Source organism: Paroedura picta, chromosome 7 (assembly GCF_049243985.1).
Source record: "Paroedura picta isolate Pp20150507F chromosome 7, Ppicta_v3.0, whole genome shotgun sequence".
NCBI lineage: Eukaryota > Metazoa > Chordata > Lepidosauria > Squamata > Gekkonidae > Paroedura > Paroedura picta.
The window spans coordinates 101695868-101719421 of record NC_135375.1 but is presented as its reverse complement, the minus strand read 5'-3'; the positions used below and the strand labels follow the sequence as shown (position 1 = coordinate 101719421).

General features: G+C 51.2%; 1 protein-coding gene across 2 annotated transcripts in view; it reads left to right on the top strand.

Annotated features, from left to right (window-relative positions):
* The window catches only part of ATN1 (atrophin 1), a 56165-nt gene that overhangs the window by 26822 nt on the left and 5789 nt on the right, over window positions 1-23554 (top strand). For both annotated transcript variants that reach the window (XM_077345750.1, XM_077345749.1), the window contains exons 2-8: window positions 12175-12385; window positions 13514-13651; window positions 14251-14364; window positions 15395-17358; window positions 18146-18368; window positions 19847-20564; window positions 22325-22468. In XM_077345750.1, the coding sequence (XP_077201865.1) occupies window positions 12308-12385; window positions 13514-13651; window positions 14251-14364; window positions 15395-17358; window positions 18146-18368; window positions 19847-20564; window positions 22325-22468 (3379 nt within the window). In that variant the 5' untranslated portion in view covers window positions 12175-12307. The remainder of the gene's footprint in view (window positions 1-12174; window positions 12386-13513; window positions 13652-14250; window positions 14365-15394; window positions 17359-18145; window positions 18369-19846; window positions 20565-22324; window positions 22469-23554) is intronic.

Genomic DNA, 23554 nt, shown 5'->3' with positions numbered 1-23554 from the left:
ATAGGAATTGGATTGCATTGAAAACCTTTTCAAGCCATTCTTCTTCCAAGGCGCTCCGGTCAAGGGGGCTTATGTTGCTCTCCGTACCTCTTTTATCTTCACAACAGCCCTGCGAGGTAGGAAAGGCCGAGGAAGCGGCTGGTCCGAGGTCACCCAGTGGGCTTATGTGCCTGCAAGGGGATTTGAACCTGGGCCTGCCTCCCAAATTCTAGCATGTCGCTCTAACCACTACACCTGTGTGTGTCTTCCTGAGATGGGATTTGAAAGGTGGACTCTGTAGTGCTCCATCAATGCGAATACCACTGACTCCTAAGAAAGGCATTTTTCCCCTTCACAAAAGCCCACACGAGACACCTCCTTGCCTAGCCAGGCCACATCGCCCCAGAAATGTCTCTGCTCACCCGAGATTCTCCATATCTCTTGTTTTATGCAAAAATAGTCTTGACAGCTGTGGCCAGGGGAACAGGGGGGGAGGTATTTCTACTGGCTCAGTGTATCTTGTCAGATTGTGTGTGTGTCTCTAATGCTGTCGTGATCTGTAATATGAATATATATGTGTGTGTATTTATTATATATATATATGTATGTATGTATGTATGTATGTATGTATGTATGTATGTATGTATATGTGTATGTGTATATATGTGTATGTATATATGTGTGTGTGTGTATATGTGTGTTTGTGTGTGTGTGTGTGTGTGTGTATAGCAAGAGAAAATGGCTCTTTTCCTTCTCTACTGTTCCTGATGCTTTTTCTAATAGTTCATTTGTGCCTCACCCCAATAAAAGCTTGCCGGGCCTTTTACTGGCTTTGACATTTATTTTTTCTCCTATGTGGAGACCCAAAGTGGCTTACAACACTGTTTGCCCCCTGCCTTTTCCCCTCCCTACAACCACTCCAGTGAAGTTGGTTAGGCTGAGAGATGATTTTCACATTATCATTCAAAACCGGCTGCTATTGGTTGTTGGTCTGATTTCAAGTAAAGGGAAACAGGGACGGGGGTTTGATACAGGACATTTCTTTCTGATATTGAGCCATCTCTGAAGTGCTATGGCCATTTCAAACAGTGCCACTTTCCCTGTCCTTTTTACATAGCATGATCTTCCTTGGAGCTGCTTTTTTTAACATTCTAAGTTGAGGGCTATAGCGCTAAAGCAATATAGTAGTACTGTGCTATATTGCATTAGCACTGTAGCGGTTTAGCGCTATAGCAGTTTAGTGCTATAGTGGTTTAGTGTTATATCGCTCAAATTAGAATGATGTTTTTAAAGTCTGCAGAAGGTCATGTTGGAAGGAAAGTGGCATTATAGCAAGTACTGTGGACATTTTAAACAGCACACCACAATGATTCAGATGCACACTGAAGGGGTAGAAAATGGAAGGAAGCTGTTTCCCACAAAAAGCAGCTTAACCATGCTTTGCTAACTCAATGCAAGTGGGTTTGTGTGAACAGGTAAATAAACTCCATTAGCAACCAGTTACTAAAACAGAATACAATTTGAAAATGGCCAGAATACTTGGCCCACTGTTGTTGAAGCAGGCTTTCATAGCAGAGGGGATTCAAACCTAGGTCTCCCAAATCCTAACCTGATACCATGCATGGCATCATTTGGGGAGCCCCTGAAAAGAAAGAATGACAGAGACAAAGAAAGATAAGGAGGATGGGTGCTGGGAAAGAACAGAGACAGACCAAAGTGGTTTGGCGCCTCAGGTAAAAAATTCAGGTAGCATCCCTCAGTACTGGTAAATACAACCAGTACATCACTTGAACCAGTACACCACACTGCATGGAACAGAATGAGGTGTTAGGCTTCTGAAGTGGCAGAATGAGCTGTACCACTTCACCTGAGTGAGGGGGGAGGCAGCCACATTTGTCATACGTCTCTATTTAAAATGAAAAAGGAGCACTTTTATTTTTTTCGGGGGGGGAAGCCTTCACATGCTAGTCCCCTGTTTGCAGGGCGTTAATTGATGATAGGGAACTATGAAGACTATAACCCTCCCCATTGCCTAAAATGGGACCGGTCCGTTCTACCACCTCAGCCTTTGGTCAATGCTGCAGCGCTAGGCCAGGCCTAATGGGCTTGGCACCAGCTGTTGACAGTTTGGTTTTCAAACATTTTAGTGGGATTGTGGAAGATGTTTTCCCAGAGGTCAACAGGGCACAGACTAGAGCAGGCTACTGCAGCTTGTGAGCCTCAAACTGTGGCTTTCCAGATGTCCATGGACTGCAATTCCCATGAACCCATGCCAGCACAAATCATAGCAGGGGCTCATGGGAATTGTAGTCCATGGACACCTGGAGAGCCACAGTCTGGCTGCGTTGTTTAATCCAATCAGAACCCCCCAGTCAATCATGCAAGAATGGCCCTCTGGGAGGAGGTCTTCCTAAACTTAGGACGCACAGGCCTAAACTAAAGAAAGTAAATATGTCCTCTGTCCTCAAATGGAATAGCAGTGCAGTCATCATACCTAGGAGCTTTTATTTACTCCCTAATGGGGACCCAGGTTGGCTCGCGTTCTCCATTTTATCCTCACAACAACCCTGTGCAGTAGGTTAGGCAGAGTGTGTGTGACTGGCCCAAGGTCACCCAAATGAGTGTCCATGGAAGCATGAGGATTCGAACCTGTGTTTCCTATATCCCAGGGTTCTAAAGAACAGTGTCTATTGCCTATGCTTGGGATGTCCCACAGCTTGTCTCTGGCCATTGGTTCAGAATTCCTCTATCTTGGACACTTCCTTCTTATTCTGGTATTACCATGGCTCAGACAGTCTGCCAAGGGTTACTTCTTGGGTACAGTGAAATATACATGCCAATGTTTTGAACAATAAAAAATCAGAGTCCATTGGCACCTTTAAGACCAACAAAGGTACTACTGGACTCTGATTTTGTTTTGTTGTGCTGCTTCAGACTGACATGGCTACCCACTTGAATCTGTTTTGAACGATTTGACATCCTCCAAATTGCTTGACCATCATCTTCCTAACTGTTGTCAAACTGAAGAGGGGGTGGTTAATATCAATATTACTATTTGTTAGGATTTCTGGCTCCTTAGCAGGAAATGGTGTAAAACCTCTGTCAGAGGGGCGTGCGTCTTATATGCGCATGCTCACAGGTTCAAGCCCTTGCATCTGTGGTTTATAAGATCTGAGGTATCTAAGATATGGAAGGTTTATGTCTGAGTCTGTGTAGAGCTATTCACAGTCTGAGCTATGTAGGCCAATGGTCTGATTTAGTGTAACATGAGTCTTTGTATAGCGGATATTTGAAGAATAATTCTCAGCCTAATTCAGGAATAGGGTTAGTGAAGCCTGAGAGTAGGGCTAAACAACAAAAAAGAAGGGAAAACAAAATACCCAACCTGAAAAACAGGTGAGGCCCAAAGAGATTGAGGCACACAAAAGTATAAACATATATTAGATAAAATTTATTTAACAGAGCTCACTTGTATTTATAACTGTGTGTTTTTGTATTGCCCTCGGATGAAGATCTCGGATCGAAACACATTTTTTTGTTTTTTGTACTTACGTTGTATATGTTTGACTGAGATGCTTGCCAACAGTAAGGAAAAGATGTGTTCCCTTTTTTATAGTTTTAAAAGTATTTTTAATTATATATTGAGCTCTGTTGAATAAATTGTTTAATATATTGTTATGCCTTCATGTCCCTCAAGGTCTCTGGTCCTCACCTCAAGGTAGAGCTGTCAACTCTGTGTCGGAAAAACCCCAGAGATTTAGTGGGGGATCCAATGGAGGGTGATCTTTGAGAAGGGGAAGGACGTCAACAGATTATAATGCCGTAGAGTTCGCCAGCCTTTCTCAACTGTTTTAGTGTTGAGAAACCCCTGAAACATTCTTCAGGCTTCGAGAAACCCTGCGATCCTGTAGAATATGGTTGGGAAGCAGAGCTGTGGACACGACCACCTGGGGCCCCTCCCCTCCCCACCCCTCCAGGCCCATCATTGGCCATTTTGGGAGTGGAGGGAATGGGTCGACATGACCATATATCAGGGGTAGTCAAACTACGGCCCTCCAGATGTCCATGGACTACAATTCCCAGAAGCCCCTGCCAGCGAATCCTGGGAATTGTAGTCCATGGACATCTGGAGGGCCGCAGTTTGACTACCCCTGCATATATGGTCATATCACCAGATAAATGTTCAAAAATCAATTAACTCCCACCCATTCAGGAAACCCTTCCAGGGCCATCAAGAAACTCCAGGGTTTCATGAACGCCTGGAGTACATCCTCCAAGGGAGCCATTTTCCCTCAGGGGAGGTGATCGTTTTAGTCTGGAGAATGATTGGCATTCTGAAAAATCTTGAGTCCATCCTTGGAGGTTGAGACTCCTATCTAGGGGCCATATCAGGACTTCCTGGGACCCATTGCAGTCATGGGTGTATCGGTCAAAGGGAAGAGGAGAAAGAACTATTCCAAAAAAAAAAAAAGTAGCCTTATTTCATCGTAGCTTATCAGGCCCACCCCCCATGTTAATTTTCTGTTGAGTTTATTACCTTAGGATTTCAGCACTACATGCATTCTCCTTGGTCCCATTGTAGTCGATCCATTTGGATCTGGGTTCCGTTCTTGGAAGTCGAATTAGGAATTGGCTTTGCAAAATCTGCCTGCCTTCTTTTATTCTCTCGAGACCAACGTTAGGGGAAAATACCTGTTGCAAAACTGCTATTTTACTGTGATCTTTAATCTGCGCTGGTACCTCTCCTGTCATATTTGGGCTAGAGGTACTTTTCAGCTCTCTCCATATTTCCTTCAGTTTTGTATCCAACAGGGGAATTGGATGGGGACTTCTTGAGATGTCAGAGCGGTCCCCCTTCCCTTTTCAGGTGCCGAAATCTTCTATTGTGTCCCTTCACCACTGAAAAGGACGTTGTATCATGGCAGCGTTATTTATTTGTTGCCGTTTTTTTTTTAAAGAAAATCTTGCTTTATAGCCCCTAACAGGATGTCTTACAAAGCAACATTAAAATCACTATGTTGAAAATTAATGACCGTGTCATAAAACTATTAGGGGGGGGGAAGCCTTGGTAAAAAACCCATCATAGATGAGAAAATGAGGGCAATAAATTTTATGGTATATATATATATATGTTAACAATTACCTTTCTGACAAGGAACTCAGGACATTGTGCGTGGCATCATTCCACTTTATCCTCACAACACCCCTGCAGGGTAGGTTAGAGCCAGGAAAGGTAATAGGGTCCCAAATTAGCCACTGAGATTCGTGAGCATGACTAGGAGTTTGATCCACAACTCATCCCAAGGGCCTTTTGCAATTAAAAAAAAACACCCATAAGACATATGGGGGACATAAGAAATCAGGTGGGGTCAGCTTAATTAAAATTAAAACATGGCCTGAGTGCTTAGAACAAAGTCCAGCTTGGGGGGGGGGTGTATTTACTCACAGAAGAAGCAGAAGGGGAGAGGTGTATGGAAATAAGTTCCAAGGAAGGGGAGAGCAAAGTTCACCAACCCGGTTTGCTTTCCCCGAATCTGATTTGCTTTTTCAGCCAATTTGTGCTTTGCCGTGGAAAACGCTTGAACCTCTAGTTTAAAAATCAACTTAGGGAAGGTAACAGGGCATGGAAGCTATGCTCTGCCTGCACGCTCCAACACGCTCTGTCAGGTTGCATCACTCGAATTCGGGATATAGTTAGAGGGCTGTGGACCCGGCAGCCTCATTGGAAACAGCACAGATCCAGGTTTGGCCCATTCCTGGGTGGGAGAGGTCCTGGGCCAGTTGTTGCCTCACTTAAGCAACCCTCCTCCCTTCCCGGGCCCCTGCTGCTGCTAACCTGGCTCTGAGTTGGCTTGGGCCCGCCTGGCAGGGCCGCAAGTCACTTCTTGTGCCAGCAATAGATGGCAGCGCGCTTGGCCCCTGCGGAGCATTGGTGACCTCATTGTACCCCCCGAAGTGGTCATGGCTGGAGAACTAGTCTGTGTAAGCCACCTTTGGTCCTCTGAAAGAAAAAGGTGACCTGTAAGGTGACCCTACCTGATCTTTTTAATTGGAGATGACAGGTATTGAACCTGGCTGAGCAGGTGCTCTGCCACTGAACCACCACCCTCTCCCATCTTTTATTGTGCTTTTTTTCTCAGGTCCAGGGGGCATAGAACTGAGAGCAGGTATCCAGGAGCCCTTCTAGCGCCTTCAGGGTCCCTAAATTTTGTTGATGGGCTATCTACAAAAGGGATCAACACATACTAGATCACCCCAAGCCAGAACTGATTTATCAGATTCTATCTCCCAAAGGGGAAAACATGGCCAGTCTGCTCAGCTAGTTACCCATGAGGGAACCCACAGGCTGGTAACCATGCAGGGAAGCTCACCAGAGTTGGCAGAAAGTAGGGAGGGTTTCAGAGTTGTCCCTTGTCAGTTGGATGGGCTTGACCCACGGTGAACTAAAGCTTGAGGTCACTTTGGGATTCTTCCGGCGGCTCCTCGCTTCCCGGTAACATCTCACAACATGTGATGTTGGTGAATTTTTGCATTCAAAATCCGCTTGGCTGGATCCAGCAAGTGGGTGATGCTGGAGGAGGGAATTCCTCTATTTCTCTGGCCCTGGTCTTGTTCTGCACTCCAGTACACCTCCTGGCAGTTGGCTTCTGGCTCTGGACTCTGGCTCTCTTGCTCTGTTGCCCACTGTCCTGGTGCAGTCATTACTGTGGCTCCTCCTCTTCCTAGCATGTGACCCTCGGGTCATATGACTTCCTCTTTTCTTTTTAGCCTAGCGAATGCCATGTTTGGAGAGGCCGAAGACCTCTGTAGTAAATTACATCTAAATGAGCTGGGTGGGAGTCCAATCCCCCTCCCAAGAATTATACTGGTGTTCTTCCAGATGGTTTATAGTGGAGTTTGGGGTTGGTTTGTGAACAGGGTTGCCAGGTCAGACGGACCAGCCATCAGGAGATGGTGGGGGACAGGAGACTTAACCAGGAGCAGGGAGAGAAGAGTCCTAGAAAAAAAAATCTTCCTATATAACCCGGAAGTGACATAGGGACATCGGTGACCACACTCTGGTTTTTGGGCAAAACTCTGTGGTAGAATTAGCTTCATACCATAGAGTTTTGCCCAAACCCCAGAGTGCCCACATCTAACATCACCAGCATATTTATGTCACTTTTTAGGTTTCTTGCCTCTTTGGGGTGTGGGGCCGATTTCCCCAGGTTTCGTAAACTGAAGCAGTGGGAAAGATGCCAAACCAAAGGCATTCCAGACCCCAACTGGGAACCTTATTTGTGAAGGAAAGAGCAGTGAAGCAAAAGGGATGTTAAATCTTTCTAGAACATGCAATAGTCATTGTTTGTTATATTAAGTGGCATTCCTGAGGGCTCGTGTGGTGTGGTGGTTAGAATGTCAGCCTAGGACCTGAGAGACCCAGGTTCGAATCCCCTGTCTGCCATGAAATCTCAGGCCAATCCCTGACTCTCCATCTAACCTGCCTCACAGACTTGTTAGGATAAAATGGAAGAGAGGAGAAGGATGTAGGCTGCTTTGGGGGGAATGACGGGGTATACATTAAGTAAAATTAATGTTTTGCGTGCAAGGTTTGGTTTAATAATCTTGCTGAGGTATGGTATGAACATAATGCTATTTATTTATAGAGTGAGACCCAGCATGGTCTAGTCCAGTGTTCCCCAACCTTTCTATCATCGGGGACTGGTCAATGTTTGACAATTTTACTGAGGCCTGGGGGGGGGGTAGTCTTTTGCCGAGGGATGCCGCTGCTACCACCTGAGCCCCTGCTCCACTTGCTTTCCCACTGGTGCCCCTGACTTCCCACCGGCCGCTGGGGGGCGCTGCCAGCAGCAGCTGTACAGTGCCACGCCAAGGGGGAGCCCCAGCCATGGCGTCCACTGGAGAGCACCAAAGGTGAGCCGGCGGCAGAGTGGCAGGACAGCCCCCGAGGCAGCAGCCAGGGAGGAGGAGCCGCGGCCCGGTACCGACTGATCCACGGACCGGTCCCGGTCCCGGTCCCTTGACCAGAGGTTGGGGACCACTGGTCTAGTCATTTAGCCAGTTCAGGCACTTCTGAGCGCTGTTCCCAAATGTGGCACGTGGATCTTCTGGTTGGTGGCAATTGTGAAGGTGGCTTTCTATGTGCTGTGGAGCAACCGCCACTGTGTTAGGCGGCAGGTAAGGATTTGGAAGGCCAAAGTTCAGATCCTCACTCTGCCCTGACAGCGTGCTGAGTGATCTTGGGCTACTTACAATCTCTCCACCTTGCCTACTGCACAGGGTTGTGGTGAAGAGAAAACAGAGAACCATCTGTGTGGAGCTCCTTGGAGGAAGGATGGGATAAAAATGTGCTCGGTTGCATCCAATGGTGGAGATAGCAACTGCGCACTCAGAAGTCTATGGCTTTGAGCCGTGCATGGAGCTTCCATGCTCGGGTGCTTGCTACACTATATGCATGCATGTTGCGTGCAGTGCATAGCACTCTGTCTAAAAATGAGTTCACCTGCGGACAAGCCCAGCTCGTAGCTTCCAGATGCATCTGGCAGGGTGGCCAGTGCCAGAAAAAGGAGGTGGGGATCAGACAGACATGTGGATCTGAAATGGCCCAGCACATTTTATCATTCATGCCATCAGGGCACTGGACAAACAATTCAGACTTTTCTGCCAGCATTCCCCAAAATCCTGCTTTGATTATACACACGTCTGATAACAGCAAAGTGCCTCAAAACGCTTTCTACGTATGCTTTCTAGTTGAACTGGTTTCACAGACGACAGTAATACTTAGCGTACTTAAAGGCTTTAACAGACCTCATTCCCGTAATCCTTAGCGCAGCACTGTATGGTACGTTTGTGCACTCAAGTTGCAACCAACGGATGGCAACCCCGGCCGAGCGTGGAACTATTGCCCTCTTCTGCACGGGGCCTTCCCTGGTGGTTCCCCCATCCAAGTTCCCACTCTGCTGAGCTTCCGAGATCTGATAAGACTGGGAGACACCACGCCACTGTCCGCCCCTGCCCATTATGGTAGGCTAGTATCAGTAACTCCCAGATTGCAAAATGTGGAGTTAAAGTGACAGTGCTGTGGCTCTGAGGCTGCCGAGTAAGTTTGTAGCAGAGCCAAGGTTCTGTGATACACTTTCTATCCAGTATATAGGACTTTCCCCCTTAGTGCAAAGATTCTTGCCGGCTGTTGGGGTAGGAATTAGTCAGTTAATTACATTTGCTAACCAGCTTCCCCCCTTGCAGAACTCGAGGCAGTTTGCAGTATAATGTCACAGTCTAGGAGAGCATGCCAACCATGCTGTGTTGGTGTGTACCTAGCATGTGTCGTAACCATTGCCTGCGTTCACCAGCAAGGGGAGGGCTGTATGTAAATGGAAGGAAGGAGGGAGGGAGGGAGGGAGGAAGGAAGGAAGGAGGAAGGAGGGAGGGAGGGAGGGAGGCAGGGAAGGAGGAAGGAAGGAGGAAGGAAGGAAGGAAGGAAGGAAGGAAGGAAGGAAGGAAGGAAGGAAGGAGGGAGGAAGGAAGGAAGGAGGAAGGAAGGAAGGAAGGAAGGAGGAGGGAGGGAGGGAGGAAGAAGGAAGGAGGAAGGAAGGAGGAAGGAAGGAGGAAAGAAAGAAAGAAAGAAAGAAAGAAAGAAAGAAAGAAAGAAAGAAAGAAAGAAAGAAAGAAAGAAAGAAAGAAAGAAATAAAGAATTTTCAGAGTTTGTTATAAATCTTAAATGAGCAGATGGTTTTGTAATAGTTGGCAGTATGTATGCAGAAAGCTCTTAAAAACCAGCATTTCCAGCAGCTTGAATGGAGCATGGTTGGTTCATACATATACCCGAGGAACATTTGGGGAGGTACTAGCAGGTCTGAGGTAGACGTGACAGGGCTTGTGACACAATCTTGCTTTTTATACTTTGCCTGTACGCACATATCACATGTAGGCTTGGTGTTAAGAGTGTGTTTTGGTCATTGCAGAAGCATTTGAAAGAGCTTTAAATCACTTTAGTACTTCCCAAAGTTAGGGGGGTTATCCTGGAGATCTGTCAGCAATGGTAACCCCCCCCCCCACACGCACACACACAACTGTGGTCCACTTGTTAGTGGAAAAGTCCTTGCTCCTGAGGAAATCGGCACTTTAGCAGATCTTTTTGTGCCTCTTGCCCCATCACAGTGCTGAATTTCAGGCACCAAACATGAATTCTGAATTTAAGAAGAAGAGTTGGCTTTTATTCCCTGCTTTTCACTACCTGAAGGCTCACAATTGCCTTCCCTTTCCTCTCCTCTCAACAGACACCCTGTGTGGTAGGTGGGGCTGAGAGAGCCCTGATATTACTGCTCTGTAAGAACAGCCCTATCAGGGCTGTGACAAGCCCAAGGTCACCCAGCTGGCTGCATGTGGAGGAGCAGAGAATCAAACCCATCTCGCCAGTTTAGAAGCTGCCTCTTTTAACCACTACTCCATGCTGTAGTCCCATGGTTGCTGATATTTTTTGTCCAGGAGAATTATAGGATAATATCAAGGTCAAAGGCCAGTGGGTGTTTTCAGCTTTTTTTCTGAGGCCGTGGCAAGTGTTTGAGGTACTGTTCTGTCAATACACACAGCGCTTTGCAAAAGCCCCCTAAGCCAAGCACAAAAGATTCCTGCCTCTAGGAGCTTACAATTGACATTTTCATACTAAGCAAGACAGGCAGGTGAAAACAAAAGGCATTTGATGCTGAACCGGGATTGACTGAGCTGTGAGTGTGAGACAGGAAGTCATGTGACAGGAAGAGGGTGACCAGGGATGACCTCACCAGGGTGGAGGCCAGGACCGTGAGCAGCACAGGAGACCCAGAGAACTAGAAGGAGGAAATACAAGACAAGCAGTCAGAGGCCTCCTCTCCTCACCATCTCGCTGCTCCTCTGTGCATGTCAAGAGAGGCTGGTGTTGCTGCCCCCTTGCTCGCTTAGCAGACATCCTTGCAGCCCGGACCATCCGAAAGGCAGCAAAGGAAAAGTGGCATCTGGGGCTCTTCAATCCACCCCAGGGTCCTGTCTACATGCTAAGAACCACTGGAATAGGGATAGGCAAGGGCAGTGAGAGACAGATGTGGACAAATATGGAGAACTGGGGAATGTTCCGAATGTTTTGCAATTGGGTTTGAAGTTCACATGATTTCATCTCACCCGGCCCTTCCTGCATTTCATGACCCCTTGATGATGTCTTTCACATCATACTTACTATATAAAAGGATGCCGGCAGTTGAGGGGCCTCTGCGTTTATTTATGTACTGCGTTTATAATCTCCTTTGCTCCCCTATGAGGACCTAAAGTGGCTTACAACATCCCTTCCATTTTATCCTCACAACACCCCTGAGAGGCGGGTTAGGCTGAGAGAACGCATGACCGGCCTAAGCACATAGAGTAAGCTTCCATGGCAGAATGAGGATTCGAACCTAGAGTCTCCCGGTTCCTAATCCATTGCATCTGCAAAAGTGGGCTGCGTAGTCCATGCAAGTTTGAATGCGGTTCTTCCAGATCTCGGTCCAGCGCCCTAACTATTGCGCTACCCTGACTCTAAAAAACCTAATTTGATAACACGTCCACAGCAGGATCGATCCCTTGGAGTTTGGTGACGACTTCATGATTTATAATAAGGAGCTCTTTATGAGCTAATTATTATTCGCAGATGGCCAAACTGTGGCTCTCCAGATGTCCATGGACTACAATTCCCATGAGCCTCTGGCAGAGGCTCATGGGAATTGTAGTCCACGGACATCTGGAGAGCCCCAGTTTGGCTACCCCTGAATAATAAGGAGCTTATAAAGAGATGAGTATTGTGGTTGTGAATTAGACCCATATTTTAAAAAAGCAATCCCTTTTCCCCGTATATTTCCGCAGAAACACGACCAAGGGGATTATATATCACCGTTTAGTGAAACCTGGGGTGCCATAGTTAGAAACAACCAGACAGTAATGCAGCAACTGTGAAAAACAGCCGTGACACAGGAAATGGTTGCGGTTCTTATTTTCATTTTTCTCAGTTCTGTAAACTACCCTGGGCTTTGGAGAAGAAGGTAATAAATTAGGGGTGCTGGCTGTAATGTTATCGCAATTTGTTTGGGGCTTTAATCTATTCAGGGAGTTTTCCGTGAGGCTGTAATCCTCAAGCAAATGCTTCCGGCCCTCTTCTTTTCCCTGCCTTCCCCAACCTTCTGTCATAGAATTCTCCGGGAATCCGTAAGACAGCCAGACCAAGTCCGGTCCCTGAAGAGCGCCGCTAGTGTGACTCCTCGAGGCCTTCGCACCTCAGGACTTCCCACAGAACACGCAGCGTGAGGGAAGGCATACAAGTTAATGTTTTCATCCACCCGGACAAAGGAGAATGGGGATCCTACACCCAAAAGAATGAAGACTCGACAGAATAAAGACTCCGTAAGTGGCCGGCAAGGGCTGGGCGGAAGGGGAAATGGCAGGGTTCAGAGGTAATCATATTCCCCGCAGTCTGCACCTAAGCTCCCGAGGCATTTTACGCATGATGAAAGGCAGGAACTATCAACATGTGAGGCTTCCTTATGTCTTTATCCGGGGTCTCGAGCAGAGCGGGGCCTTTCCCAGGGCCTGTTTTCTGACAAGCTGGCTTAGCCAGATTTGAACCAGGGACCTTCTGTGTGCAAGGTAAGTGCTCTGCCAGAAAGCCACAGCCTCATGGTTGCCCCCCAAAAGATCAGGGAATCCTGACTGGGGAACTAGCCGTAAGACCCTCACAACATGCTAGGAAGCAGGTCGAACTGAATGTGACCCAACACCAAACAAATTCAAGGCTGAGCTGGAATCGGAGAATGGGTCTTTCCAAATCAAGTCTGTGACTCCATTCCATTCCTGGATATCGTAGGATATCGCTCACCAGCTGACTCCATTAAAAAGATCTATCACAAAACAAGGCCATGGAGAGGGAGGCCGAGAGATGAGAGGCCATTGTTAAGAATGGTCTTTACCCGCCATAACTTGGTAGGGCACGGTGGCCAAACAGTGGCTCTCCAGATGTCCGTGGACTACAAAAAAAATGGGGCTCATGGGAATTGTAGTTCACAAACAGTTTGCCCATCCAGGTCAGGGCAAAGAGTTTCTAGGGCAACTGGAATCATAGTCTACTAGCTTCAAAGCCCGTTCCTAAGAACAGGCCTTGAAAGGGCCCCCTCACCTGGTCCCTGGCTAGGCAGCTTAAGGTGGCGTTGGGCAGCAGCTCGCAGCCAGATCAAGTGGGGCGGGTAGGGGGTGGGAGGCCCTCATTAGCAAGCCCTCCACCACAACCCTTTGCCCAGGGCCCTCTCCCCTTACCTGCTGCTGGCTCCAGGCACTGAGGTATCTGAGAGCAAAGGGGCTAGAGTCCAGGGACGGAGGGCGGGAGCTGCAGGGGCAGGGCCAATCAGCACAAAGCTAGCTGCAACCTGATTGGCCCTATTCCAACTTGGACAGCCAGACACGTCCCACCCCCTAGGCTGTTTCATAAATATATAGAGGAACAACAATGGATAAGGATGTATCTGTCCCTCTATTCAGATGTCAATGCGGAGTGGTCGGAAGAAGGAGACTCCGGGGCCCCGAGAGGAGCTCAGGACAAGGGGCCGGGCCTCTCCAGGTGGCGTCAGCACCTCCAGCAGCGATGGCAAAGCAGAAAAATCCCGACAAACCACCAAGGTAGGTCAATGTCTTACATTTAGCCCCGCCTTTTATCCGAGACATCCGCTCAGCATTGGATACGACAGCATGTGGTGCACAAGACAAGAGCTGCCTCCAGGGTTTTTCAGTTCCTTGCTTCAGGTAAAAGCCCCAGCAATTTCAGTGGGGCTAGGAATTTCTTCTGGAAAACGTCTAGAATGCTAACGCTTTTGTGCTCCTCTTCAGCAACACCCCCACCCCACCCCAGTCCATCGCTGCTCCTTCCCGCCTGGCGAGGTCCTACTCAGTCCTAGATCACATGGTGAATGCGATGACGTCATGGCACGACACAGCCAATCAGATTTGTTTGCTTGGTGGGCTAGCTTGGGGCAAGTGAGGACAGCTGAGGGTGGGAATAATGCAAATGATTACGTGAATAAGTGCCCCCACAAGGGGAAGCTTTTGGGGAGGGGTGGGGGCTCTACCAAAAGTGTTTTTCCAAAACTCGGGAGCAGTTTTGCTTCAGGCTTAGTCGGGCTTGCGTGTTGTGCTGCATCACAACCCCCCACAGCTAGCAGGAAGCGGAAAGCAGGAGGCAATGTGAGCAATTGGGAGAGTGACCCCTTTCTCTCTTGCAGAAAGGCCGCGTGGAGGAATCACTGGCCCCCAAAGGGAACAAGCAGGGCCGGCCGGAGGAGATTTCAGAGAGTGAAGGAGAGGATGCCAATGCCCCAAAGAAAACGAAAACAGAGGTGGGTTCTTTGCGGCTGTGCCAGAGTAGTGTAGTGGTTCCAGAGCAGCAGACTCTAATCTCGAGAACCAGGGCTGAATCTGCAGGGAGCTCTTATTCCAATCCCAGGTCAATTGAAATCCTGCCTTCAACACTGAATGCAATTTCCATTTTAATTTTCAGCAATTTAAATTTTCCTTCTGCAACAAGCATGATTGATCTGGAATGACTCTACCTTCCCCCCGTGATATCCTGGAGTGGATATAACCCTTGATATTTGAAAAATCTGCATGAGTAAAGGTGCAGCTTGCTGTTTTTCTCCAACTAACTTGCTGCCTCTAGCCTCCAACGCTGTAGAAAAGCCCTGATTGGCCAGGGCATCAGTTCAAAGGTTTCCTTGTTCCCAGGTTGCAAGGCTTCCCTTAAAAGGGAAGCCCTAACTTCTCTCAGCAGAGGTTTGCCTCTTGGTTTTACCCCCCCCCCTGCTGTCTCCAATCCTCTCCCCCCTTCAAGAAAGAAAGAGGCTCCTGCTGCACTTGGCTCCCCCCCTTCTGAGCTTCCCTAATCACATGCAGAACACTTTTCTGTTTCAATTGGGGGTGGGAATAGAGGAAGACCCAAGTTCAAATAAATCTGAATTCAGCAGGATCCTCAATGGAATAAACAAAGTCAGCGTAGATTGAGCCCAGGTTTGATTCCCCACTCCTCCTCCACATGAGACCAGCTGGGTGACCTTGGGCCACTCACAGTTCCCTCAGAGCTCTCTGAGCCTCACCTACCTCATAGGTGTCTGTTGTGGGGAGAGGAAGGGAAAGGTGTTTTATAAGCCCCTGTGAGATACGTGGAGTTCTCGGTGACCTTGGGCCAGTCACAGTTCCCTCAGAGCTCTCTCAGCCTTTCCTACCTCACAGGGTGTCTGTCGTGGGGAGAGGAAGGGAAGGCAATTGTGAGACTCCTTCAGGTAGTAAAAAGCAGGGTACAAAACCCCCAGCTCTTTGTCTTCGTCGTCTTCTTCTAACGGCTCCCCGCTCAATGCCTTCTGTTCAATCCAGGAGCTGCCACGACCTCAGTCTCCTTCCGATGTCGACAGCCTGGATGGCCACAGCTTCAACGACGAGACAAGCAGCGACCCGCGCGACATCGACCAGGACAACCGGAGCACGTCCCCCAGCGTCTATAGCCCCGGCAGTGTGGAAAACGACTCGGACTCTTCCTCCGTGCTGTCCCAGGGACCGCCCCGCTCCTATCACCACCCTCCCCTCTTTCCCCAGAGCCCCTCACCAGCCCCCCTGCCTGAAGGCCTAGCCCGTCCTCCGGAACCAAACTTCAGCTTAACTGGGGAGGTGCATCCTCCGGGCTCCGCAGGGGGCTACCAGTCCCAACTCGAGGCCCAGGCCTCGAGGATTTTCCAGGCCCAGCCGTCGCCCGCTGCCGTGACTTCCACCAACTCTTCCTCTTCCCCTTCCTCCTCCTCTTCCTCCTCCTCCTCCAGCACGCACGTTCCTCTCTACCCGAGCGCTAACGTGGTCCAGATGGGGCCCAAAGCCCCGAATGCAAACATCCTGGCCCCGGGTGGGCGTGAGCCATCCCTCCCTTCCAAGCACAACCCACCCCCGACAACACCCATTTCCCTCGCCTCTGGGGCAGGTGGGGTCCCCCCCCAGAAGACTCCCCCAAATAACACCCCCTCCGCCCCTCCTTCTTCCGCAGCCACCTTCCCTCACGTCTTAGCCAACCTGCCGCCCCCGCCCGCCCTGCGCCCTCTGAACAACATGGGGGCCACCTCCAGCTCCCCGGGGATGGTGGGGCAAGCCTTGAGCGGCCACCTCCCCTCACCCCACGGCATGGGCCAGGATAAGTCGCCCGCCCCTTCCCGCTACCCCTATGCCCCCCCTCCACCGCCCCCGCCCAGCTCTTCTGCCCAGTATCCCCTCCCGCCGCCGTCCCAAGCGCTGCCCAGCTACAGCTCCTCGTACGGCCACTCGTTCCCCCCGCCCAGCAGCCTCTCCGTCTCCAGCCAGCCGCCCAAATACACCCAGCCCTCCATGCCCTCGCAGCCGGTGTGGAGTCAAGGCCCGCCTCCCTACAGCCGCCCTCTGGGGAACGCCAGCTCCCACCCCCCTTCCTCCTTCCCTGGCCAGGCGGCCCACCACCAGCAACAGCCGCCGCACCACCACAACCACGGCAGCACTGCGGGGCTGTCTCCCGCGGCAGCCGCCCCTGCCCAGGCGCCTGTGGGATACCCTCACCCGCTGGAACCGGGTCCGCATCACCCCTCCCATGCTGCGTACGGGCTGCGACTCTACCCACCCCACAGCCATGCCACGTACAGCCAGGCCCCCTCCGCCTCTTCCTCCTCTTCCTCCTCCTCCTCTTCCTCCTCCTCTTCCGCTCAGGGGACGTACCCCGGAGCCTGCAGCCACCCCCAAGGGCAGAACGCTGCCCCCTATGCCTTCCCTCCACCCCCTCCCCCTTCGCCCGCGCATGGGGCTGGGCCCCCGGTCACCTCGGCCTCCGTCACTCTCTCCACTGTCATTACCACCATGGCCTCCTCCTCGGCAGCCCCCTACAAGACGGTGTCGCCTCCGGTCGGGCCCCCTCCTGTGGCTCCGTATGGGAAACGTACAGCTTCGCCATCTCCCACCTTCCAGCCCCCTGCACCCTACAAGCCAGGCTCTCCTCCTCCTCCTCCTCCTCCTCCTCCCCCTCCCCCTCCTCCTCCTCCATCCTCTGCTTCTTCGTTCCGTGCAGCTACACCCCCAGGATACAGGCTAGCTTCTTCCCCAGCAGCCAGCGGCTACAAGGCCCCCTCCCCTGCTCCTGTAGCCCCTCCGGCCCCGGCCAGCCTGCCTGCCCCACCCCCGCCTCTGCCCCCCTTGCCGCTCACCGCTGCCCAGATCAAGCAAGAGCCTTCGGAGGACTACGAGCCCCCAGAGAGCCCGATGCCCCCCATCCGGAGTCCTTCGCCAGCGCCCAAAGTGGTGGACGTACCAAGTCACGCGAGCCAGTCTGCCAGGTGAGAAAGAACAATCGGGCTGGGGATATCACTGCGCTCCTTTGTTGGCTCTCGTTACGGCCATACCTTGTGCTCGATTCCTATTTGCAAACCCATTTTTAAAACGTCGTGTCGGCTCTCTGCATTTTCTCACGAGCATATGTAGTTGCATCGTAACAATTTGCACTGGAGATGATTTAATATCGAAACAAGCTCGTTTGCTGATGCCGATTGTATGTCCGTGCTGCCGTCAGAAGCACGCAAAAGACTGCGGCAAGCTGTTAGCACGTCTGTGCTGCTGTGAACCTTCCCCTGCTCTCCTCCAAGTGGCAGCCTTTCCAATACTCAAAAGACAGTGATCCTGTCCCCTCTCAGCCTCCTCCTTTCCAGGCTGAACATTTTTGGACAGGGGTAGTCAAACTGCAGCCCTCCAGATGTCCATGGACTACAATTCCCAGGAGCCCCTGCCAGCGAATGCTGGCAGGGGCTCCTGGGAATTGTAGTCCATGGACATCTGGAGGGCCGCAGTTTGACTACCCCTGTTCTTGGAGGTGAGATGGGATTGTGCTTTACAATATTCAGCTAATCCTGGAGTAGACCTTTGAGGTTTTTATTGCAGAGTGTGCACTCCCCAGTTCTGTGGGAGGCCAGCTGCCCCAAGGAGTGGGGCTTGCTATTGGAGCAAGTCACAACTGCATGCAACCCGCCACGCTGAAGGCACGTTTCTCCTCGGGCTTCATCCTTTCTCATTCTCCTCTCCCTTCCCCACTTTGTTCAACGGCTAATGTCTCTGCCCCTCCTCCTGCAGGTTCAACAAGCACCTGGATCGCGGCTTCAACTCCTGCTCACGGACGGACCTCTACTTTGTGCCCCTGGATGGCTCCAAGCTGGCCAAGAAGCGGGCGGACTTGGTGGAGAAGGTCCGGCGAGAGGCAGAGCAGAAGGCCCGGGAGGAGAAGGAGAGAGAGCGGGAGCGGGAGCGGGAGAAAGAGCGGGAGAGGGAGAAGGAGCGGGAGCTGGAAAGGAGTGTGGTGAGTGCCCCGGTGCTTTCAGAAGCGAGTGGACGGTAGAACCGACGCAGAAGGCCCTGTTTTCAGTTCTTGGCATCCCCGTGTCAAAGGAGTTCAGGGTAGCAGAACCTCTGCCGGAGACTTCAGGAAGGCACTGCCCATCTGCATGTTCGGGACCGGTCTAGACCATGATCCTAACTCCTGTGCATGGATATCGCCTTTATATCAAACAGCCAAGGGCTGACCCTAGCGATGCTAGTCTCCAGAAGGGACCTGGGGATCCCCTGGAATTACAGATCATCTCAAGGTTATTTACCCAGGAAAAAAATGGCTGCTTTGGAGGGTGGGCTCTACAGGATTAGACTCCACTGAGGTCCCTCCCTGCCCCAAATTCTGCCCCTCCTATAGCCTCCAGGTATTTCCTAACCCAGAGGTGGCAACCCTAGTTCCTTGGAGAAAATGGCTGCTTTGGAGGGGGGACTCCATAGCATTCTTCTCCACTGAGATCCTTCCCCATCCAAAATCCCACCCACTCCCGGCTCCACTCCCAAAGTCTCCAGGTGTTTCCCAACCCAGAGCTGGGAACTTTAGTTGATCCCTACATGCCTACAAAATATCTGCACAATGGAGCCACCCACAGTTACTGCTTAGAGCAGGCTTTCTCAACCAGGGTTTCCTGATGGCCCTAGAAGAGTTTCCAGGACAAGTGGAAGTTAATAATTTGTTAGATTCAAGTGGGTCACCGTGTTGGTCTGAAGTAGCACAACTAAATCAGAGTCCAGTAGCACCTTTAAGACCAACAAAGATCTTTTCAAGGCATGAGCTTGCAACTCGAAAGCTCACGCCTTGAATAAATCTTTGTTGGTCTTAAAGGTGCCACTGGACTCTGATTTTGTTAATAATTTCTTAAACACTTACCTGGTGATTTGACCATATATGGTCATGCCAGCTGCCCCACTTCCAATAGTGGCCAGTGATGGGCCTGGAGGGGGTGGGAAGGGGAGGAGCCCCTGGTGGGCCATGCTTCCCAACTATATTTTGCATGATCTCGCCACTTCCGGGTTTTCTCAAAGCCTGAAGAATGTTTCAGGGGTTTCTCAATGGTAAAACAGTTGAGAAAAGCTTGTTTGGGGCTATGCAAAGTATACAGAAGAATCTGTATTTTTGCAAAGGGAGGGATCAAGGCAGTGTTGACGTCTCCCCAAAATGAGAGCATGGGCAGCACTTGAGGTTCTGGTAGCATCCCTGCATGGTCCTAACATCACAACAGTTACCATAAGCCCTGGGAGGAGGAGGTGGTGGTGAACTGGAAGGGAAGTGGACCCACCACCTGGGTGGACAGGAGGACAAATGGAGCTCGGGAGGAGCAGAGCGGAGGGATGTGGGATTTCCCTTCCCCATGTGTCCTCGTCGTCCCCCTCTTGTACATGACATTTGCTGACCGTGTCTTACTGCTGGAACCTGCCCCCACTGACCCAGCCCTTCCCAACCTCTTGCAGAAAGTGGCCCAAGAGGGGCGGCCAGTGGAATGCCCGTCCCTCGGCCCCATCGCTCACCGCCCGTCATTTGAACAGGGCAGCGCCGTGGCCACCGTCCCGCCCTACCTGGGTCCCGACACCCCGGCCCTCCGCACCCTCAGCGAGTACGCGCGGCCCCACGTCATGTCTCCGAGCAACCGCAACCACCCCTTCTACGTGCCGCTGGGGGCGGTGGACCCGGGACTGCTGGGCTACAACGTACCCGCCATCTACAGCAGCGACCCGGCCACGCGGGAGAGGGAGCTGCGCGAACGGGAGGCCCGCGAACGAGACCTCAGGGACCGGGACCTGCGCGAGCGCCTGAAGCCCGGCTTCGAAGTCAAGCCGGCCGAGTTGGAGCAGCTGCACGCCGTGCCCAGCGCCGCCATGGATCCCTTCCCGCGACACGGAGGGCTGGCTCTGCAGGCGGGCCCAGGCCTGCACCCCGCTTTCCCCTTCCACCCGGGGTTGGGCCACCTGGAGCGGGAGCGGCTAGCGCTGGCGGCCGGCCCGGCCCTGCGTCCCGACATGTCGTACGCCGAGCGCTTAGCCGCCGAGAGGCAGCACGCCGAGAGGGTGGCCGCCCTGAGCAACGACCCCCTGGCTCGGCTGCAGATGCTGAACGTGACGCCCCACCACCACCAGCACTCCCACATCCACTCCCACCTCCACCTCCACCAGCAGGACGCCATCCACGCAGGTGAGGCGGTGCGCGCTCTGGCTCAAGTGGAGCCACGTTTGTTGGCTGCATCATAGAATCATAGAGTTGGAAAGGGCCTCCTGGGTCATCTGGTCCAACCCCCTGCACAGTGCAGGGACTCACAACTACCTGCCCACCCACAGGGCAGGGTGTTGAGGATGGTGGTGGGGGTGCTTCCCTGTTTGGGCGTCATCCTAGAAAAAAACATTCCAGAAACTATTTTTAAAACACGATCATGGGGAATGGAACAATTCAGTTCCATTTGTTTATCTAAAATGGTCGTAGATCGACAAATGTTCAAAGTACAGGAGAATAGAACAATATCAGTTGTCGCCCAGAAGTTCTTATTCTCATGTTCTTATTTAGCCGTCGCTTACTGTCTTCTTGCAATTAAGCTGATGGGCAGTAGGGTCAGGATGCAGGAAAGGAAATACTACTTTACACAGAGTGAATAAAATGTGGGATCTGGTGCCAGAGGATGTCGTGATGGTCGCAGGACTGAGCAGCTTTACAAGGGAGATAGATTCATGGGGGATAAGTCTATCAATGGCTGCTAGCTATGGTGACTGCGGGGAACCACCACACTCGGAGGCCCTAAAGCTCTGAACCCCAGAGACAGGAGGCAACTTCAGGAAGGCCTCAGCCTCTCTGACAGGCTTTCTCATCTTGACGGCCCTGGAAGTGTTTCCTGAATGAGTGGGAGTTAATTGATTTTAATATATTTTTTTAATTTGTTAAATGCTTATAGGTTGATATGACCATAGATGGTCATGTCGACCTCCTCCCCCTCCCGAAATGGCCAATGATGGGCCTGGAGGAGGTGGGTAAGGGAGAGGCTCCAAGTGGGCAAAACAGCTCTGCTTCCCAACCATGTTCTACAATGCTCGCGCCACTTATGGAATTTCTCGAAGCCTGAAGAATGTTTTGAAGGTTTATCAATGGTTAAAAATGTTGAGAAAGACTGTGTCCTGTTGTTAGCCCTCCAGAGATACTGGCTGGCCACTGTGAGGCAGGGAAGGCCTCAGCCTCTAAGCCCTGTTGTAGGTCTTCCAGAGGAACTGGTGAGGCAGGATGCTGGACTAGATGGACCCTCACTGGTGTGATTCAGCAGGGCTCTCCTTACATCCTTATCAGGGAAGGCCTCAGCCTCTAAGCCCTGTTGTTGGTCCTCCAGAGGAACTGGTGAGGCAGGATGCTGGGCTAGATGGACCACTGGTCTGATCCAGCAGGGCTCTTCTGATATTCTTATCAGAGAAGGCCACTCTGCCCTGTTGTTGGTCCTCTAGGAACTGGGTGGCCACTGTGTGAGGCAGGATGCTGGACTAGATGGACCCTCACTGGTCTGATCCTGCAGGGCTCTTCTTGCGACCTTTAGCTCTCTACATGCAGAGATTTTTGTGCATGGGTAGGAAGTCGTATGATGCAACAGTACCTTCCAGGGGCATCGCAAAATTATTGGGAACATGATATTTGTCTGAGAGAAAGGACATGGTTCATTAGTAGTACATTTGTTTTGCATGCAGAAGGTCCTGGGTTCAGTTCCTGACATCTCCAGACAAAGGATCAAGTAGGAGGTGATATGAAAAACCGGGTGAGCTGCTGCCATTCAGGGTAGACAAGACTGAACCTGATAAGGCAGCTTCATGGGTTCATATAAGTCTTGTGCATGCCAGATCGCTGTAAGAAGCCCAGTAGAAATACATTTACTGTCATAGCAGCCCCATTAACAAAGCTAACCGCTTTCTGTTCTGTTTCTACAGCTTCGGCCTCTGTCCACCCTCTTATTGATCCACTGGCCTCTGGGTCACACCTCACCCGGATCCCCTACCCGGCTGGTACCATCCCTAACCCGCTTCTCCCGCATCCGCTCCATGAAAATGAAGTCCTGCGCCACCAGCTTTTCGGTGAGTATTTCTCTAGGGTTGGAAGTGGGGCAGGCAGAGACGCTTGAGTGGGGGTCACACACTAACATCCTAGATGAAACACATGGGGTGAAGCTACAGACAGAAATGGGTGAGCTGAGTGCCCAGAAATGGGTGGAGAGAGCCCCGGGAGGGGAGCTCAGTTCTGGAATAGCAAAAAGGGGAGCGGGGGAGCGGGAACAGGAGGGGCACGGCCGGTTTATCCATGAAGCACAAGTTATGGGCCCTGCACTTCCAGGTCCCCCAAGAGATGTCTACCCCCACTAGGGATCAGGGCCATAGCCTCTCTCCTCCCCCCTTTTCCCTCTTTAAGAGCACTTGGAAGGATACCTCTTTCCATTGTTTCCACCCCCAGTTTGGCTGTTCCTGCCCCAATTGTGCTTTGCTGGGCCCCCACAAATCCTTAAACTGGCAATGGTGCCATGGGATTTGCAAATCTATAGACCACTCCTGAGGATAGGTTGTGTGTGTGGGGGGAGTTGTTGGGGCTGGGATTCCTCAGGGATATTCTGGGCCTCTTCCTCACATTGTTTGCGTCTGTTTATTTTTCTAGAACACAAGTCTTCCGTCCCCTTGCTTAAACATACTAGTCATCTTGGGTTTTAAATTGTTGGCTCTGTTTTTGGCCATGAGATATGATCCCCACTCCCCTACTCATCCTGGTGTGGCTTCAGCTCATGGCTACCACAAAATGCTGGAGGTGAACTGGGGGGTAGGGGAGAGAAATGCACATGTTAGAAGGCCAGAGTGAACCTGCAGAGCCAGTGAGGCACAGAGGTCAGAATGTCGGGGGGGGGGTCCCCATAGTCTGGAGATGAGCTGTCATTCCGGGGTTCCCCAGGTCCTACCTGGAGGCTGGTCACCCTAGGTTCTTTGGTAGACAAATAAATATGGGAAGCACCTCTTGTTGGCCAGCATCTGGAAAAGCTTCGAGTAGGCGTTCTTGATTTGTAAGGCCTGGGCTTGACTCTGAGTAGGGCAGGCCCTTGTTTCTGGCCAGCCAGTCAGCCATGAAGACCGAGTGTCTGATCGTAAAGGGCCAATAACCTTCAGTCTCCCATTTGCAGG